We start from the raw sequence: 21,971 nt of genomic DNA on the forward strand, positions 1-21,971 counted from the left end.
ATTCCCTTACTTTCCACAGTTTCATTGCAATTGAGGGGCACGTTATAATGTAATATTTAATGATTTCAAACACCCATTCCTAAAATTGCAAGATTTGTCCTGAGAAAAATAGGGTTTTTTTGTGTGAATCCTTATGCATAAACACAATTTTCTTCTCTTGAAAGAGTGTTAGTTACAGGTTTATGTCATGATCATTCCTTATGCAGGATGCAATATCTTGGTTTCTCTTCATGTGTTGTTTTTTATCACTCTGACTGCTTTATTTCTAGGCATGTCTTCACAATCTCCAGTTGTTGCTTTCATCAGTTCAATTTATTACTTTCTCTTTCATCCCCATTTCACCACCTTTTCCCACTCTTGGAAATCCATATGCCACCTATTTTCTTTAAGGAGGAAAATGTTGCATGTGTTATTACTTTTTACCTTTTTGTCATCTGTCTGATCTGTGGATACTTTGTACAACAGTTGGCAAGAAATGAGGCTTAAGCATTTTTCAAGAACTCCCCAGACTGAACAGGTTTATGTGTAGGTACAGTAAAGCTATTAATTGTATGTGCATAAGGTCCCACTTATGAATAGCAGTGCTTTTATACAGTATTACATACATATTGATAAGCCTTGGATGTTTGAATAGCATCTTGTCTGCACTCAGATGCATGTTGGAAGTAAAAAGAACTTAAATGAGCCTCTTTTTCACTGCAGTGGCTGAAAAAGGATGGTAAAAGACACTAAGAATTGCATGAATGTTTGGTTTAATAAATGGTTAAAAATAGACAATAGAGAAACAAGCATTCTTTTTTCATGGGATGACTCAAGCTGAAGCAATCATATTTTTGCTATTTGATGCCAGTGCCTAACAAATCTCAGTAGGAGATAGAAGCTGACAGACTTTACCATATTCTTAGACTAAATGAACTCTCATTTACCTACAGATGTGGAGGAAAGTGAAATGAAGATAAAGTATTGGCTGATACAAAAGTCTTTCTTAGATAGTACACATGGAAGCCCACAGCATCACTTCTAAGGGCAACTTTCTGAATCTAAATGCAATTTAAGGGAAAAATATGATACCAGTATTCAGCTCTCTTTTCTTTGCAAAATTTGTTATTCAATGAGTTAAGAAATGAAAGGGTGGTGAAATCTATACTGAATAATTCTCTGAAAATGGAAGGGCAAAGGATCCAAGTTAGAGACAGTCTGTGACAAAAGAAGAAATCTTAAAAGAATCACAGAGAAAGCCTCACATCTACTGAGATATGCATTAAGGAGACACCCATCACAGCTTTCAAAGTGGATATTATCTTTTCATGTACCTCATAGAACTGCTGATTTTAATATCTAATAAATAAGGAATGACAATTAGAAATTGTGAAAAGTAGGAAAGTAACATTTGCAGATAACATTTACCTCATCAGGCCAAAGATAAGTGAAACATAAACTGAATATTTGTACCTATATTTGTCAAATGTGTCTGTTTCCTCAGTCACTGATTACATTTTACTTCTATGTAAAGTTCAGTGACATTACAGAATTAAAACCACAGAAGTAATAAAAATACAGGCAAGAAAATAGCTATAACCAGAAAGGTTAAAGGCTCTTATTAATTTTCAACTTGAGCTCCATCTGTTCAAAAGGGTTTCTTACATTTTTAAGAGATCTGAACAGAACTAAAATCAGTAACATCATGGCTATACCTGTCAGTAAGAATCACCAGTGGGACAGAAGGAATTCTCTTCACTTCCTAAGGCAATCATAGGGATCACTGTCTGAGAAATGTCAAAGTTAGAGGGTCCTCAGCACAAACTGAGCAGAACTCTCTGGCTTTTTATTTTACATGTTATTTTGAGCTAGAAATGAATACTGTTTCTTCAGTAAATTTGTCTCAGTTACCTTTGCCATGATATTTTACAAAGCACCATAATGAGCTTTCAGAACTGCAAAGAAAGAATGGCTTGAGCATGATACCAAGTTGTATAAGGTGCTAATAGAATAGAATGGAAGTAATTTTTTAGCAGAGAAGAGCTATGTGATTATGTGTCAGTTCAAGTTCATCCTGGAAATATTTAAGAGGACCTCTGAAAATACTTTTACAAGGGATTTCCTTACAGGGCATAGCAAAGTTGAACATCACCTTTACCAATTTCCCCTGCCCCTTTCCCCTTCATTGAGGGCAAATACCATGCCCTGGTGTCACAAACATTGAAGAATCAGAGTTCACCCTTTATACTTTATCCTGCTGTAGTAGATAAGCTGTGTTTACTCTAAAGAAGGGAAGACAAAAGCAAGATGAAATGGGCAATCTCCAAGTCATTTGTCATACATTTCAAGCCCTTTAAACTACTAAAAAAAGGTCTGGATTCTACGGGCAGTTAATTTATCAAGCACAGATATAGTGTTGTGCTGTAGAGAGATCATGAAAATTGGAATTTAAATAAATCTATTGTTAGAGAAAAATTATATTCCAGGAACTTTGGAAAATGAAATTTTGTCATTATGGTAAACAGCTTGGTAAATCTTTGAAGCAATTCAGAGAAGCTTATTATGTTGAAAGGGGCTACAGTACCTTTCTACCAGCACAGGTATTTGGAAAGCAAAAAAGAGAACACCCTCTCCCCAAAAAAGGAAATTCCAAACTATTTTATCCAGTACCCTAGGTCATGGAATTCTGGAAAAAATACTGCATCTGTGAGCATCAGTGAAAATATTAATCTCGCCTAAAAATAGTGCTCTGTCAGAAAGGAATCATGTAATAACAGGATCTTTTATGCCTCCAGCTCTTGCCGTGTTCTAAGAGAATTCAGCCTTTTGGTGCTGGTCCTGGAATTTTGCAAAGGGAACCTCATAGCCTGACTGTGTCAGTCTGGGCAAAAATTGCTTAATTTTTGCTACAAGGCATGAATTAACTTTGTGGAAGTTATACAACCTGTATGCACTTTACAAAAGAGGCAGAATATGCATTTTAAGAGAACCCAGTATCTTTTGTTTACTTTCCTCTTCAACTTGTTCTGAACCTCCAAGGTTATCATCTCTTCCTGTGCATTTAGGGTACTTTTCTTAAAAATGACAAGCCAAACTTTACAAGAAAATGATGCTTGCAATATTACTTTCCTCTCTTCTCAGGAACATCTATGCTTCTAAGCCTTCTAGGGAAATTAATATTTTTGACATGAGAGGTCTTCATTTCCCATGTCAGCTAGATTCTCTGGCTTCACTGTCTTGGGATCCTCAACCACACAATGTCTCCAGGATTTCCACTTCATTCATGCATCAAATTGTTCTTGATTGCACATAACAGAGCTGGCAAATCCATTCCCTGCCACATGTCACATGTCCTGTGTCCCCTGGCTGCCACTCAGTGGCTTTAATGACTTGTGAAAGCCCCTGCCATGTGTTGATGTCCCTGCTGCCCATGTGACTTCCACACTATCAACCTCTTCTACGAAGGGGATGAAACTCATCAGGCCCACGGAGCACTGGTACAGAGCCAGCATCCAAATGAAGTCATGTCTTTTGCATAATGATGGTACAAACACTTCTGGTATTGACTGCAATAGAAACATCTCTTGTGTAATGTTCTCTCAGATAATTTGTTAGCAGCTAACACGTATCAGTATTCATTACTGCTTTCCACATCCTGCATTCACTGAGCTCTCTGCATGAGAAAGATTAAATAGTACAGCTAAATATACTCTCTCAATGCTAATGACCTGTCCAGCTACTTTCCAGTCACATCTCAAGCCCTTCAGTACCTTTTCTACAACTTCTATACTTTCTTCATGAATTTTCTCTGCAAATGTACAAAACCTATGCCAAGTCCAAGCCTACAGCAAGTGCATTAAAAATATATATGTATGTTTTCTTCAATAAGCAATACATGGTATGATGACAGACCAATGAAAAAGGAATGAAAGTGAAATAAGAGATTTATCTGTAGACGTTGAAAACTCAGAAGTCAGATGATACAAACAGTGGTAAAAAAGCTATAACCTGGAATCATTTATGACATATTCACTATATCATAGACCGCCCCCCAAGAAAGCAAACGAAGTCATTCTATGCAGTATATACATGATATATTCATATCATAATACAAGGGATACAATAAAAATAATCTTAAATTATATTATTTCATTCTGAAAGCTACACAATAAGCTCAAGTTAACTTCTTGTTGATAAAATACAGCATGTCAGAAGAACTGAAAATTGTTCTTTCTTAAAAATTGTAATAAAAATATGATTGAAAAGATTTTTATAAAAGTTTGCCATAATCTGCTGTCTAAAATTAAATTCCAAATAGTGAAACAACGTCTAATCATAATGAGTATAAGTATCTTTAAAAGCTCTTTGAGCAAATTTAAATATCTTTTCTTCCTACATGTTTGTTTGTTTCATTTTAACATATATAAAGTTCTTCTACAGGTAAATCTGATATTGTAAATAGACACAGAAAGCAGACACAGATACCAAGTCAGCTTCCAGGAAAACAAAATACGCAGGAAATATTTGTGGCATAATTAGTCATATGTTTTTCTGGGTAAAGCTGTCATGTTAGTCATCTAATAAGTATTGTCATGTAGGGCTGTTATTGGCTTTTTCTTAAATAAATTGACAGGCTCAAATATTACTTATTTTGAACATTTAAATTCTCATTTTCCTGCAAATGTTTTTTTTTCCTCTGTGCTCAGGTTTTTTATTCAAAGGAGACATTTGTAAACCCCTCTGTAAGTTACTTAAATGGGAGAAAATCCTTGCTACATCCACAATACCCTTGCTTATAGAGGCCTTTGATTGCATCAGCTCTCCCAGAGGAACAACAGCTTGTCAGCTTTTCTGCAGCAGCCCTGTCAGTTTGATTCCCAGTGATCCCTTCTGCACAGATTATCTTAAAATAGCACAGTATAAATGAAATTTTGTGATTATCACAATCAGCCAGGTGTTCGTTATGGTGACCTGACCTATAGGAGAGTTGCTAATTTGGCCTGGAGAACTTGTGTGTTTGATCAGTAGTTCTGAAGGCAGCTGGCCACAGTGACTCTACAGAGTTGCAGCAACATGTAACAAATGGGACTTAATAAATTCATATGAAAACAGAGAGTACAGCTTTAAGTAAAAGGCTACAGGAATTAAGATTGTGTTAGGTTGCAGAAACACTGAATTTGTGTGGAAGCTGATTATTTAAGCCAGAAATTAAGGAAATGTAAAACAGATGCCAAGATAGATAGAAAAATACGCTATTTTTTCAGTGACAAGAGATTCTGTAGTAAAAATGTTGTAGTCCCCCATGTATAGCAAACAAAACTCAAGAAAGAGTCAGCATTTGCAGCAGGCATCCCACCCATAGTTTTCTGTATCCATGTGCAGGCTGAGGGTCCTAACCTAGATCTGAGTACTGGCAAAGGCCCAGGTTAGAAACTCATGACTCACATAGTGTATCATACAACTTTTCTTTTTAGATTTGCTTTGTAGCTGAACTGTTGCACAGTCTACAGGAAGCTTGCACTAATATTTGAAAAATCTAAATGAGCTATAAACACCTAGGCCTTTATTAAACACAGCCAAGTGAGAGGAAAAAATCTCAGACTTTTTCTCACCTACGTGCTTCTTTCCAAATCTGATAGCTGCTATAACGCTCTTCTGTTTTGTCAACTGAGGTTTCTATTCTTTGCTTACTTCTTAATTTTGTGCATTTTACTGATGTACCAGATGCTGTCCTACGTGACACATTCCAACCACAGTCACTGAATGTGACAGCCATGCTGTATCTCATCATGAAATGCTGTGCTTAGACAATTGACAATGTTTGAAAATATTATTCTTGCTCTGAAAACAGCTTGGAGTTTAGTGTAGGTAAACATAAATAGACTCATAATTGGAGATTGATAAATTAATAATAATACTATTTTTATTTTTTTTTGCGTCATGAAACAGTTTTGGGGTTTTTGCAATTCAACTGTTAGAAGTTTCTCTATTGATTTGAAAAATAAAGCTCATTTTTTAATGACTGTAAGATCTGTATTTTTTTCTGAAGTATAGGATGAATCGTAGTTCAAGAAGCTCTATTTTTAGGGGAAAGATGATAGTGAATTGGGGCTTACTGTGAAGCATCCCAGAAAATGGCATTTGATTTTGCCAAGTTCTGTTACTTTTAACATTATCTGAGAGGTTTATTTGTATTTGTAACAATAATCCAGAAAGCACAACACACGTGTAGAGTGGAGTTAACTTGAAACCCTGTAAATGTTATACTTAGTATCTGTGTTTTTAGTGCAGCACATATTTGTGTAATTTTGGTCCATCATTTGTGACCAGTTTGAGGACTCCTGAGAAGAAAAAGGCTATGTATAAATTTAAGATCATATTTTCAGTTCTGTCATATTCAATAGGCAGAAGCTGATAAACTGAGCTACTGGGTACCATTTTGTGGTATTAACAGTGGAAAATAATAGATTGAAAAAAAAAAAAAGTCTCCAGTTGTATAATTTCCTTATGTCATAGGTGCTCATTCAGCATTTTTTTTTCCAGTATCTTGCTTAGATAAGAAAAGAAATTGTGTTAAATTAAGATTACATATCTTACAGAACATGCTGTGTTCTTGGTTAGAAGAAAAGGAGCTGAAATTGTATTCTGGATAGACAGTGACCATTAATAATACCTGAATTCTGGTGTTTAACAAACCAAGAAATCTCTGTAATGAAATCTTCAAATCTTATATCTATACTTGCAGAACCTGTATCAGTGACAATTATATCAGCAATTAAAACTTGTCCTTATCTCACCAAGTAAAGATTGGAGGTGGGTGTACTTACTATGTCAGCACGATAGCCACAGCATCATTTAATACACTCTCTCCAAACAGCAACGTGTACAGGTCTGTGTCCACGTGCAGCTCATGGAAAATAGCAAGGACTGTCACTGTATGGAGGCAAAGAAAGGTGGTTTTGTTATTTTCATATTCCTCTGGCTGTTAAAGAAATAAAGAGGTGCTGTAATACAGGTTTTGAGAGGTCCTTTACCTAAGTAGGTAACATTAATTTAAATAGGAAAAATTGAAATTTATAAGATCTTTAAATCCATTAAGTCAATGAATTTCTGTGCATCAGCTGAGTTAGGAGAGAACTTTTCCTGTCAAACAGGGAATCATGCATAAATTAAAATGTTACAGCATATTTCACTGTGCATAAAGGACTGTGATCTTGTGACCAAGGAGAAATAAGGGGGCTGGAAACACTGTTTTCACTTTGCCACGGATTTTGTGTGCGATGCAAGTAGTGGTTTACTAACTTTAAGAAGGATATAATAACACTTACCCACCTGTTAGCCACCTTCCATGAGGAATACGTGTAACTACCTCATTCCCTATCCCACACAGCAGCAGAACGACCTTCAGTGTAAGTGAGGCAAATCGGTAGCCTTTAGGCCCTCTCATCCAGATCAGGCTATCTGATACTTGTAACATATTTTAAGATTCCTGCAGCATATTAATGTAAGTCCCTTCCCTATGTGCTATGTTTGATTTTCTAGCTTAGTAGTGCAATGGATGAAAACCTAGAGCGTGTCGAATTTAAAATGAAGTTGGGCAAATAATTTAGACTCGCATCCTCAGCAGCATTTAGACATTTGTCTCATATTGATGTAATTAAGTCCTACAGATATGAAAGAATGCCTCAGCTGTTTTATGCCTCAGTTTCCTTACCTGTAAAAGGAGGATCACAATCCTTGCCACTATCTATCTAGTACTCCATAATCTCAAAATGAAGAAGGCTGTCTATGTACTGTGTTGATATTATTATTATTATTCTCCCTGTGTATGGATGAAGTAGAACTTTCCCTTTTCAAACAAAATTTAATATATAGGCCCCTAATAGCTTTATGGTTAAAAATTATGCATTGTATGGTTGAAAATTATGTGCTCAGTGCCTCACTGGTGCTTATTCTAGTATATAATTGTGCAATTGACTCAATCCTCATAGCCCAGGAATTCCAAAGATTAGGAGTGCCTCTGGGGTGCTGTGTCAACATCTGACATTTTGGAAATGAAATTATACACTTGTGCTTTGAGATGACTGCTGATAATTCACACAAAAACATGGATTGTGCTTTTTCTAATACATTTCTTGCAACTTTGAAATAATTACTGGTAAGATTTTTTTAAATGGCACTTAAATATCTGTGTAATCTAAAACTCAGTTCATAAACCCAAAATACTCAGTTCTCCTGTGAGATTTTATGTCAGTGATCTCTGTTGATGTGTTATCTTTGAAGATTTTTGAAGTGTTATTCTAGAGAAGACAACTTAGGAGATACATGCAGCTGAACATTTGCTGATATAGCTATATTTAAATTAGCTGGTTATATTTAGCCATCTTGGTAACCTTGCCCACCTACTCCCAGTGCACTTAAAATTTAAACTAGGAAAAAAGTTCTTTACTTGCAACAGCTCAAAAGTGTAGGAAGAAGTTTTGTTAACAAAAGATGTTTTCTTGGTTCACCAATATCAATATTCAGGTTTTTATTTCATCAGTGGCACTGCCTTAATGTGCTAAATGTAGACCTAATTTAGTCTCCCATTTTTGGATGTCCTTGGCAAAACAACAGACTTGTTTTCTAAAACTATTTGCCACTTCCAGCCTTTGCATATTAGCTAATTAATTTGGGCTCACATTAATAGGCCCTGTGATGACAAAAGTAAAAGCCAATAGTAATCACAGTCCTGTGTACTCTTGGTATGCATGTGCAGCAGGCCAAGCCAGTTAGACAGATGCTTACACATTCCTCTCCCTCCTTGCTTCTGAAGGAAACAGATACCTCTTGCATTTTATCCCAACTCTAGGCCAAAAGTCTGATTTAATTTTTTTTCAAATGAAAGCAAAATAATAAGGCAAGCTACACAGCAATGCCTCAGTTGCCTCTTCTGGGAGAGACTCCCCATTTCACTCTGTTCTCAGAAAGTATCTTCTATTTCTAATAGAAATAATATCTTCTATTTCTATTCTAACCCTGCTTCCAATGGAGGTTATTAGATCTTCACAGCACTGTCTGTTCCTCACTAAGGTTCTGGTCTTTGCTCTGTCCCTGTATTTCTCTGGCCCAAGACACATCATGCTCCAGCCATACCACTGCTAACAGATATTTATCAGATCTATTTTAACAACAGAAGTTATGCTGGTTTCACAAATCCCACTAGAGATTACCCTGCTCTTCAGTATTCATACAATTTATAAATGCAGTTATTCCTGCATGTCAAACCTAAATCTCCCCTCCTACCTCTCCTATTCTGTATTTTCCATTTCTAACCTAAGGAGACACAGATACATTGTCACATTTACTTTCTATTTGTTTCCAGCAACATTCTACCTATTCAAAGACTCATTTTAGACATCTACTTCCTAAACTGATGCAGTTCTTACAATCTCGTCCTTTCAGTAATGTTTTCTAGCCCTCTACTCACTTCTAATCAGTCCATATCTTTCTTGAAACACAGTGCCAAAAGTCAGATCCAAGTACTGCAGTTGACACCTGTTGTCAAGAAATAGAGTGAAAAGATGCTATGTTTTTTGTTTGTTTGATTGATTGGGGTTTGTTTGGGGTTTTGTTTTGTTTTATTTTTGCTATGTATTGTAGCAATGACAATTTTTGCTTGTAAACTTTAAAATCTTTTCAGCAGTAAATGGTCATTTCTTATTTTCTGTCTAAGAAGCTGATTTTTTCTAAGGGTAACATTTATCTTTGATTTTAAATCAATGCAAGAATCATATTGAGTTCTAATCCTGCTTCTCAAAGTGTTTACAGTATCCTCTCTGCATAGTATTGTATATAAAAAAAGCATCCTCTATTGCATTAGCCAACTCATTAATGAAAATGATAAATATTATCTGCATAAGAACAGGAAATTTCATTATCTCCAGCACATCCACCCTATTTAAGAGTTCAATAAAACATTTTCCCCTTGTTTTGCCAACCATCTTCTAGTTATTTCCTCAGGATCACATTTCCCTTCATTAATTACGAGAATCCATGGAAATAGTTGAGAATGGGTATGTTAAAAGGGACGTGATACTCTGCTATTGAAGAAAGTTAATTTAAATTACACTCTGAACAGAATAATACCCTACGAATAGTCATCATTGTCCAAAGTATTCACATCATGCTTTGTTTAATAGATGACTTAAAACTCAGAATTTTAAAATTCTGTGCTTGCTATCCTATATCACAGTGACACCTGGTCTGTAAGAACCTGCAGAGCTAAGTGGACAGCCCATTGCAGTTAGTACAACCTCCCTGGCCTCCTAAGGTGCTTCTGAGCAATAGTAATTAGGGCTTGGGTTTTGTGTGCTAACCATGCAAAGACTTGTACAATTCAGTAAATAAATATGTGTTATAGAAACAAAACTACTTTTCACCCTTGTACAAAGCATCTCCTCATCTCTCATTTCAATCTAAGCATATGAGGACAAAGATAGGGATGGTAAAGAACTAGATAGCTAGAAGGATGGGTCACTGGGGACAGCAAACAAACATCTTTTGTGGCAGTAGAAAACTGACACCATAGAAATACCATATTATTATCAGAGTGCCTGACTCAGAAAAGGTTGTGAACTTCATTAAAAATTTCAGCTATGGGAAGCATGAAATAGTGAAACATCTAAGATTTTCATGTACTTGTGCCAACAGAAATCTGATTCAGTTCTTCCTTGAGTTCATGGACTATGGTAACATCTGTTAGATGCCAAGCCTAGCTTGATTTTGTTTGTACCTGAGTCAGAACAAGTGTCTATGGAGCTGATTTGTGAAAAATATCTTTCGACATACATAAAAAAAATTGGCTTATCATTAATTGCAGTATTACCTACTGTAGAAAGTGTGTATATCAAATATAAGCAAACTGCAATCTTGTCTACTAGCTGTATCCAGTACTTCTTTGCTGTTATGTTTGGAAAGAATAAGGAACTCATGAAATAAATCAGACCATTACACAAAGTACTCATATGATTGCACCTCAGTCTTCTGGCTAGACCTATTCATATTTTTCATAGTGCATGGACCTAAATCCTTCTGGGGAGGCAGTATCAGAGGGGAGAAAATAACATAAAAGAAATCTCACTTAAATTTTCTATAAATTTTTCTCTAAAACTAACAATTCCCTTTTTAATTACAGATTCCTTTCTCTATTAATCAGTCACACCACTGCCAGTTTAGTTCAATGGTAAATAAGAAGGAAGCATAAAAATATTTTTGTTAAAACCACATTTATATACAGTCTTATATAACCAGTACAGAGAATGTATTACCTTCTATATTCATAATTCATAAATTCAACTTCTTAATGCAAAATTATTTAATTTTATGAGAAACGTAAACTGCTCTTTCTGATAAATATCCAATTTTATCAATAACAGTGATGTGCAACTCACATCAACAGTTCAGCTGTAACCATAGTAACCTCAGAGAAGAGCCTTGTGATTATCTATGTGACCAAGGGTAAGAAAGTTCATATAGCTCAGCAACAGCCATGCTTTAGCAAAGCTTGTGAAGGAAAATCTGTTTTATATGCTTGAAATGTGAAAAGTCTTAAAAAAAAGAAGTGCTATAGACAAATGAAACTCCTTTGGATAGGAAGGTCGTTGCACAGATTTTTAGTAACAACAGCTGAGGCAGCTGCCAAAGTTGTTCTTTCCATTTATATTTTGATGGTAAAGGCAGAGGTCAAATCTCCTCCTGCCTGTACCAGTTCTGTTCTGCCATTTCACATTATGCCTTATTCTCTGGTACCCTGAAGCAGGCCATTGCTGGGGCTTATTGCTGTGTCTGCTTCGAACCACAGAGGGAAGCTGTTGCCACAATATCTTTGAGGTCACACATGAGGCCATTTCCTTTTGCAGGACCCCAGTACTCAGGGGCTGAGAACTCCACTCCCCACACCAGCACCTTTACCACACTCTCTTTGCTGCTCTCAATGAGTGACACGTGGAAGAACACAGGGAGGAGCTGCTCCATCTCTTTTGAAAGGATCACACCAGAAATTTTTCATATTCAGGTTATATTAGAAAGCAAAACTGAATAATAACACCAGAGAAACCCTTTTGACAGCAAAATAGTGAAATCTGTCCTGTTTTACATAGATGGAATAACAAGAAGAGATGATTTCCCAAATACATGGTAAATAATATGTATTGATCAGAATAAAAGAAAATATCAATACTGGTTTGACATTTAAATGAATGACAGTTTGGGAATATTAAAATCCATTGTCTTAAAAATTAACTTCTCACCTGAAGTTTTGAAATAAGAAACTGTTACTGCTGAAAATGATAAACCGTTGGAATTAAACACTTTTGCTGCAAAATGAATAATTCATTGAAACTAGCTTTGCTTTGTCTCCAGTTTCTACTCTTTTTTCTAGAATGTGAGAGTTTATTGAGGCATCCCTAAGTATCACAGATGTTTAGGGATCACAGTTCCATAATGCAAAATACAGTCCCAAGTATAACCAGTCACAAATTAATTCCTTAGTTCAAGTGCTAGTTTTCTACATCAGGGAACCCATAGCACATAGGAGCAATTCTTCTGAACTAATTTTATGAAAAAATCTCTCTATTCATGATCTTCAAGAACACCTCAGAAGTAAAACCTACAGAGTGATATGACATTATTTCTTTCTTCTTGACAATATTAGCAACTTCTGGCTTGCAAACGTTACTTTACTGCCCTGGTAGTAAAATTCTTCATGTAACATGTAAATATCTACCAGTCATCTTTACTTTTACAAATAAGGAACTCAATCAAAGCAACTTCTGTCAAGTCAACCAATTAGTTTGTAACATCTTTTGAGAGTTAATTGCTTTCCACAGCCAAGGGAAATTAAATGTCTTTTGAAATGAGTTTATAATCCTGCACAATGAAGAATTAAATGAAAAATCAGGCAGCAAATCTGACAGGAATTAATTATTTCATCTTGGGGCAGTAATTTATTATTATATCCTAATTCTATAGTACTAAGAACATTTTACCATATATATTTATATATATATATTTAGGTTAGCTATCACATTTAAATTCTGGTTATTTTATGAGCTCTTTACATGGCATGAAATTATAGTTCACTAAAACATAATTAGGTAATTTCAGTAATGTCAACCATTTAATTAAGACAAAAATTAATTAAAAATTCTCTAAATCTTTGAGGGACTGGAATTTACAGATAAAATCAGAAAAAACATGTAGTATAAAATATTGTCAATATACAACAGAGGGAGCAAGCCTTAACTCAAAATAACTCTTGGACATACACAGACACTCAATGTAAGTAGAAGAGTTGTTACAAAGAGTATTAATCAGTGAGAGTTTGTCATGCTAAAGTGGTTTTGTCAACTGCAGTGTTAGCTTTTTAAGCGTATTTAAAAATGTGGGAAAAGTAAGCCTTGTTAATTCTTATTCCTTCCAACTCAGGATGAGCTTCTCTCTCTTTTTTTTTTTTTCCTCATGATTTTTCCAGATTAATCAGTGGTGATTTAATAAAAATCAGTGCATTTGTCTTAAATATTTCTCCTCATAAAATAATATGTTCTTTTGTGCAACTGAATAGTATTGGACTGGAAAATGGAAAAAGAAACTACATCAACTACATTCATAGCACAGTCAAGACGTACTTGAAAGCTGTAAGCAACCTTTTATTCCAGAGCAATGTATTTTCCTAGCTTTTCTTTTTCCTTTCAGTTGCCATGTTTTTCTCTTGCTCTGAGGACAGGCTCCAATCATGTGCTGAATCTTATAAAAGTGGTTAGGGCATTTTATAAGGGGCACTATATTGGACACTTGGGTTAATATGCAAATAACAATTCAGCCTTTACAGCAATCTTGCAACAACCAGTTTTGGAAATGTTTTATACTGTATTTCTAAAACCTCAGAATGATAAATCACAAGCACAAAGTCTTATCTTAAATACTGAGTATTTGTTTACAGAAAAGGAAAAAAAAAGTAGAAAAATATTGCTTTTTGTAATCTGTTTTAATAGCCATGAATTTCAAAGATTTATTCCTGAATTTGTCAGAGAAGCTTCTCACTAATGCAGCATATCATGTGAATCATAAAATGCTTTCTGTTCCATTTTCAAGTGAAGTTTTTGCAAAAATTCAATGTACCCTTGAAAAGTTTCTACTTTGTCTCTTTGTTGTTAGCATATAAAAAAAAAAATCCCTTTTTCACCTCCTCCTTAAGTCTTGTCCCATGAATGCAAAAAGCAGCACTTTTTTCTTAATTATTGTGGTACACTTATTAATATTTTAAATGTAACAAAACCCAGACAAATCTCTGAAACCTAGGCTAGCTTTGAGGTTAGTCCAGTTTTGATTAGGAGGCTGAACTAGACCGCCAGACATCCCTTCAAAAGTGATTCTGTAATTTATGATTGCAAAATTCACTAAATCTGTTTGTTAGGCTTGGCTATTTACTGTAACTGTAGGCTTTAAATTCACATCTACAAATTCATGTCAATCTGTTGGTGTCTGTCTTTTTAGAGCTGTATTTATCATGAAATGCTGCACTCAGATTGTAAACTGATACCTCATAAACAGTATTTGTATGACCAAATCTGAAAGCTAAATTCTCTGTATGTTTAAAGTGGGTTACATCACACATGAAGGCAATGTCTAGGTTATTTGTAGTGTAACAAGGCAACCAGGTGCCCCTAATTGCCAGGGAGTGAGCATGAGCTTGTGTCAAGCCCACCTGTGCCCAATTAGGGTGGGCCCCCACTGCGCATGAGCAGGACCAGGGGGCCAATAAAAGGTGAGTCCTGAGACACAAGCTCATGCTCACTCCCTGGCAATTAGGGGCACCTGGTTGCCTTGTTACACTACAGTTATTAATCATGAAACTCAAGTGCTACTCAAGTTCTTGTATCAGTCATGAAGAGAAAGGTATGCTGAAAACTGGAAAACAACATTTTCTCAGTCGTCCCAGCAAATTCACTTGTACAGTTTGTGAGCTAAACCTAAGCAAACCGGTTACTAAAACAAACACAGGGGATCTCTGGCATTAATTCGATTTAAGATTATCAGCATATTGGACATTTAAGATCTATGGGAATGAAAAAATGAAGAACTCAGACTTTGAATATTTCTATACTACATGCAGTTGTTATGTTCTTACTCTCCTGACTCTGCAAAATGTAGTTTACTTTAAATGGATACCTGGATCTGTGGCAGACATCAGTGATCCGAAGAACAAACAGTCAGTGAAGTGAAATTCCCATCCTTTTAATAGGCCAATATGTACCATGGCCTTCACAAAACCATACATTATCAACCTGTCAGGAGAAAAGGTAAGACAGACATTCAGCCAGATTATATAACCCTCATGCTTAATTCACAGCGTTAAGCATGGTATTATTTTCTTCAGCTTCTTTTAAAAAAATGTAACACAAATAGAGAACATAAACTGCAGTCATATAAAAATTCTGTTTTCTACTCAACTGTTAATGGTATTCTATTGAAACATCACAGGCACTTCCAAAGCAAAGACTTTTCTGAATAATTGTCATCTTCTGGTAGCAGAGGAGCATGCTTTTAGTTGTTTATTTTTCAAAAGGAAGGATAGTATGAGCTTAAGAAGACATTATTAAGACAAATGTGTCTAATGTTGTAGCACATCTAAACAAAGGCAGTTCTACTATCAACTATTAAGAGTTCCATATAAGATCTCCAAATGAGACAGATACTTAATTCACAGTGACAGTGATGCAACAAAGCCACCCTTTAAAATGCACTGCTAAATGCTCAGTAGTTTCACAGGGAATGTTATAATTTGTTTATATAATTTGGTACTGCTATTAGAGATGTGCATTCTAACAAGAACTTTGAAATATCTTAAAAGGAATTAATTTGCTGTTAGAACCTGTAGTAGACTTTTATATTTTTGCACATTTCCAATTCAGTTAATAAAAACCCCATCCTATTTAATACCGTTTCCATTAACAGATAAATTGACAGCTGTGCTCTTCTAGTTACAGACTTTAAAAAAAACCACAATTTAAACAGAGCCACATTCATTCACATACTTAGCTTCATTTTGACCAGACCTATGTTCCTAAGATGTTTCTAAAGTCATATAAATACAGAAGATCTGAGTGGCAAATAAAGTTCTACTAAACAGCTTGAGAGTCAATGACAAATTGTTTTCAGGAACTTTACCAAGCTGTAGATGGTCTGAGGTTTAGTTAATATTTCAATAAGAGGGATGCAAATAGGTCACCACAGAATTCCACAGTGGTCCTAAGGGTTTGTGTCTGTATTAACATAAGCTGCCTATCAAACAGCCACCAATAGTTCTAAAACAGTTTCTCCAGTGCTGGGTCTCCCTGGTTGATGAGCTGCTTTCTCTCCAGTCCCAGAGGATGATGAGCAGTTAGGCAGGAGAAATACGTTTCCTTTAAGCAATAGATTCTTCAAAAACTGACAGTGATGTTGCTGTCCTGGTTTGCAGATGTCTCAAAAGTCAACAGGAATGGACACGAGAGCATGCGCGTCTTTTAGAAACAGCTGCCTAAACCTGCTTGTACTTGTGACCATAGATATTCTTCTGACCCACCTAAAAATATTTTAAATGAGAAATAAAACTCACTATCTGGTAGGCTTAGTTATGATAATTCTTTAAACAGCCAGTGTGTAGACATCATCCTGGTCTTTAGCATTGTTACACACTACTAAATATTTTCAGTATGTCTCTACTTACTGTCTGTACAAATCTGAGTTCAGGACTCTGTCACTGACACAGGAGATCTGAATTAAGATTAGTACAGTAAAAAATTTACAGAACCTGCCCTTAGCTTGCATACCACTCAGTTCTTGGCTGCACAGAGAAGGGAAATAAAACTGAAGATCAGACTAAACAACAGTGCTGATTTAATCAGCGAGATGTTAACCCTCATCCAGCAGACATCATTCAGTACCATACAACAGAACTGTTCTTAATGGAAATCCAATAGGGAAAGCCTAAGGTAGCAAGACATTAATCCCCAGAAAAGAGGCAAAGCTGATATTCCTATTGCTATTATATACAACAAATGAAAACCCCCCAATTTACACTGATTTTTAGGGTTGCTGTAATATTATTTAATAGACCTAGCTTATTTTTAGCAATTTTACACCCACCAGGTTTCAGCAAATCTGACTGCTTTACTCATCTTCAACAATCCATTTGTTATATAGATGAGGAAAAAAAAAATATATTAAAAAGCTCCTGTCCCACCATGATGCATTCCAGTGCTCACTGTTGCACTGGTGAAAAGTGTTGCATATAGTGAAAGGCATTGATACAGATCAGGCTAACAGGAGCTATGAATCTGTATAGTAGGAGGGTACTTCCATCTTTCTGATTCTTGCCTGTGAAATAATCTTTTGTACTTTACTTTTTTACTTTCTTACTGCCCTAGAATACTAATGTTATTTTAAAAATACTTTTATAACAGAACTGAGATCTTTAGGACTGCATAAAGGAAAAAGAAGCAGAGTTGCAAATCAATGTAATTCTAGTTTCCATTGTGGCTTTGAAAATCTTCACCTTAAAATACACTTGCAAAGGAACTTTATTTAATATACCATTTAAAATTATATTTTAAGTTGTTAAGAAAAGTAGTTGCCCCTCTAGCTATGGGACCTTTATGTTCTACATGATATTTCTCTGATAAGAAGCATTATAAAATAACTTCTGTTTTCTGTATTTGTCTGGATTTTGCATTTATACTGTGGAGAGTGCATAATTTAGAATACTGTATTGGCCACTTGAGATATTATTTTATTTTCCCAAAATGAAGTAGCAAATAGTATTCTGAGGAACAAGAAGAAGGAGGCACACATTTATGATTTGACAGAGATACAAGACTTCTACTTATGTTGAAAATCTGAATCCTCGGAGCTGCTACACTTAATTTTTATCCCTAGTGATTGTTTGATATTGCAAATAGTAATTGTAAGTAACTGATTTGGTTGTGGGTTTGTAATATTAAAACAGAATTACAACAGAAGAATAAAACTCAGATTATATTTGCTGCAGAGGAGATGACATTTTCCACCCTTAAACAAATTTTTTGAAAGGGTGGGGAGGCACGCATCAAGTTAGAGCAAGTAATTTGCCACTTCAACAGAAAAAACAAAAAAACAAACAGTAATATAATGAAACACAGGAGAATTCAGAATTTTCCAGATTATGCAATTCTGGCTCTTACAAAAGACCTAATCTCCAAAAAATGCTACATACAATGCTGTCATTACAAATTAGAGGAGATGCCATATAAATGTTTGACTTGCTGGAGTAAGAGTCATCTTCTGGGAAACTGAGCTTTAACTACCATAATTTCCAGTATGAATTGGCAAGTAGACCACATAAAATCTCAGGACAACACCACAAAGCAAACTTTAGACAAAACATCAAAGTAATTAATGGGCAATGAAGCACCAGAACAAAAGTTCTGAAAGGTTTTAATGATTCTGAGCAATGTTGAACTGGACTGCAATAAAATTTGCCTGCACAAAAGGAGGGGGAAAGAACCTCCATTATTTAAAAGGTCCAGGTCTTTTACTGCAGTGGTCCTGCTGCTACTGATCTTTTATTGCCATGCATTGAGGAAAGGAGACTGTCTGGGTACAGCTGAAAGTTTTGTGAATGTGTTTATTTAGCTGCTCTCTAGGAAGGCTACTCTGGGATTAGGACATTCTTGAACTAACTCCTGTATAAATATAAAGGATGGAAAAAAAGAGCACTCTCCTAATGATTTTACAGAGTGATTATTACACAAGAAACTGTCTAAATGCTCTGGAAGACCTTTAGATGGAACTCAAGAGAATTCTGGCTTTTTTTTTTTTTTTTTTTTTTTTTTTTTCCAAATATTTCCTTTATTAATGTGTGGTTTTAAGAAGGGATCTAAACAGGGATGCAACTGCTTCGAGGGTTTTTCAGAAGCTCTTTTGAGAAAGTTCTAAATAGTAAAACTTCTCTCCAGCATAATTCTGGTAAAAGAGAGACCATTTGTAGTTTTAAAGTAGTGGCAAGTGGGGTATGTCTGATGCAGAATAGAGTGGGGAGGCTGGAGGAAAGATGCAAAGAAATTGTCAGAGAAGAGCAAGGAGAACAGTTTTAAGAGAACTGTGAAGAGTCACAAATGGAATCAGGCCACGTGTGTGAAGGAAATAGATACTGTAGGCATCAAGATAGGAAAGATGAACTTTAGCAGTATATGAGGATGGAGACGTCCTATAATAAATATGCCAGTAATCAGCATAAATCTAAATCCATAACAAAAATCCATCTAAATCCATAACAACAATCTGTATTGTATTTAAATGCATCTGGTAAAAGCAGCCCAATTTACCAGTTTGCTCTAATGCAGAGGGATAGGTGCTATGATGCCAAGTTGAATATTTCCCCAGGATTTTTCAGGAATCAAACCTCAGTACAAATCTTCTTACCTGGTACCATCATACAGGCATATTTTTACCTCGAAAGATTTGTGGGATTTAACTTATGGCAATAAATGCATACTAGCAAATTAGTTTATATGATGCTGCTTCTTTGATAAGTAATTGTATCCTCACATCAAACTCAAAGGAAGAATTTATCAGTTCTCAAAGAATCTAGTCTTAATTTAAAGCTGTAAGGGACATAATAAAAAAGTAACAGAAACTGCTAAGTGGAGATGTACAATACACCATCTCCTCAATACAGACAGTCCCATGTGCCTGATGATTTAATCAGCAGTTGTTATTTTCTTCAGTGTTGTTATTCAGTGCAAGATCACTGCTGAATCTCACTGCTAACAATCTTTATTGTGTTAAAGGTTTAAAAATTATAATTTCATATTTAAAGTGGTTTTGTAACTGTGCTAATGATCACGAATGAGATTTGTAACAAAATCTTCCTTGCCAAATATGTTTTCTAAATGTCATAGAATTTTTCAGCTCATATTTTTACTCCCTAAATAATTTGACTCTATCTAGCCATAATTATCTGGCACCCTGAAGCCACCCTGAACATAGCTACAGATTGTAACCATGCCAGCAAAATATGAAAAAAATGAGTTGTCTTTCTTTATACAAGGAATAGCAATATTAGTAGGGCAGCAATAGGAAACATAGCTTATTTTGTTCTTGCTCATGTGTGAAGTAGGACAGTGGTTGGGTGATCTATATCACAACAGTAATAAGAAGTCACAAGTCAGAATTTGAAATGTATGCTGAAATCCATAAATAGTAGAGATGAAAATGAAATACTCATGCTTTTATTCTGATCTGTCTATTTCTACCATATCAATATAGTCTTACAACTTTTCTGTACAGTGGAATTCTTCACATCAGATGATTTAGCTATCCATTATTTCAGAGGGCTCTGTGGACTTGTATATTCTTTTTGTCATGTTTAAATCAGTTTTGTCACTAGAAAAGGGTATTATCATGGTGTTTCTTTTCAATATATCATTTGCTAACTAAACAAAGCAGGAAAAAACCTCAGTGAAGTGTGTCAGGTAACAATAAAACCATAATAAATTTACCTCAAGCTATTCTGAATAAATAACACGTGAAGAAAATGTCTTTGGCTACAGAAATACATGGAAGAATGGAAAATAACTGGTTTTACAAATCCACTGCACACCTGGCTACCTGACACACAATGAGAGGTCAACAGCTGAGTATTAGAACTATATGCAAAGCTTTAGCATCTCTAGATCTGACAAGCAGTTCAAGTGAGCACAGCTGTGCTCCTGGCAGGACATCAGGTGAGGTAAGCAGCACTTTTTTTTTAGTATTTCCCAACAAGCAATGAGAAAGATTTACCACAAAGATTTTTTTTTTATTAGTCACAGATTATCTTTCGTTTGAAGAGAAACCCATGAATGAGAAAAATAAATGAGTAATATGAATGAGAAACACACTTTACACCCCAGAGATAAGATGTATGTATGAAAGGCTGCATTTCAGTAATGTATTGTAGGGAGTTTATCTCATTAAATATTCCTGTGGTACTGGATTTTTGGGGAAATGGTTCAGAGGTATTCAAACAAAGACGCTAAATGTAGATGAAGAAAAGCTAGCCCAGCTCTCTCCATAAATCTGAGGGCAGAAAAACAAAGACAAACACTCTTTAAAGTATTCATCTTAGCTTCTACAACCCAGCTTTATGGGTACAGGATTGAAGTGAGAGACTGTCCTTGCACTGAACTTGGGCGGATCAATGGCAACACAGAGAAAGAGATCCAGCCCTGGGCTTCAGCAAGGTGCTGAGCTGGCAGCAGAGGGCTGTGTCAGTGTCATTGCTGGGTCACGGAAAGCAAGCTCAGTGGGTGCTGAACCAAGGGTGCTGTACCCTGGCTGTATCTTCACCCAGCTGGAAGGCTGTTATGCTGGAATAATCCAAGTCCTTTGGCTTTAGGAAAGACCAGACTTATTTTTGTTTAATGCTTCCTTCAGTACTGGCTTGAAAGAGTCTATACAGAACACCAGAGTTGTTGAAAAGCCCAAATGTCTGAACCTTTCCTTACTTAAAACTGACTTCCTATTGAGACATCCTCAAGAAGGTGAAGAAGTGCTACATATCAGTAGCAAGTTTATTTTGATTAGTTTTCTGTAGTACATGAGGCTATGGGAAATACCTATTGACATAGATAGATAGATAGATAGATAGATGCCTTCCTTTAAAATGGAAAAACATGTTTGCCCAGGTTCAAAATTTTAGGATGCGATTGTAGATTTTGGTGAGTTATGCTAACAATCTAGCAGAAAAGTAAGGGAGGAGTAAAAAAAAAGGTTGTAAGCTAAGCTGAAAAGTTAGTCAAGGTCACCAGACCAAGTTGGAAACTGTCAGTTAATGGTATTTCAGGTTGTGGGGTTTTTGTTGTTGTTTGGGTTGGTTTGGGTATTTTTGTTTCTTTGTTTTTAAACAAAAAACCTTCTCTTTTTCAGACTGACTTTCAAATAGCCCTTAC

The 21,971-nt window shown here is 35.5% G+C and overlaps 1 protein-coding gene across 2 annotated transcripts in view; it reads right to left on the reverse strand.

The window, feature by feature from the left end:
• The window catches only part of SLC9A9 (solute carrier family 9 member A9), a 169,168-nt gene that overhangs the window by 116,458 nt on the left and 30,739 nt on the right, over positions 1-21,971 (reverse strand). For both annotated transcript variants that reach the window (XM_008491051.2, XM_030456173.1), the window contains exons 5-6: positions 15,190-15,305; positions 6,807-6,912 (exon numbers count right to left, since the gene is read on the reverse strand). In XM_008491051.2, coding sequence (XP_008489273.1) covers positions 6,807-6,912; positions 15,190-15,305 — 222 coding nt within the window. The remainder of the gene's footprint in view (positions 1-6,806; positions 6,913-15,189; positions 15,306-21,971) is intronic.

Source organism: Calypte anna, chromosome 9 (genome assembly GCF_003957555.1).
Source record: "Calypte anna isolate BGI_N300 chromosome 9, bCalAnn1_v1.p, whole genome shotgun sequence".
Classification (NCBI taxonomy): domain Eukaryota; kingdom Metazoa; phylum Chordata; class Aves; order Apodiformes; family Trochilidae; genus Calypte; species Calypte anna.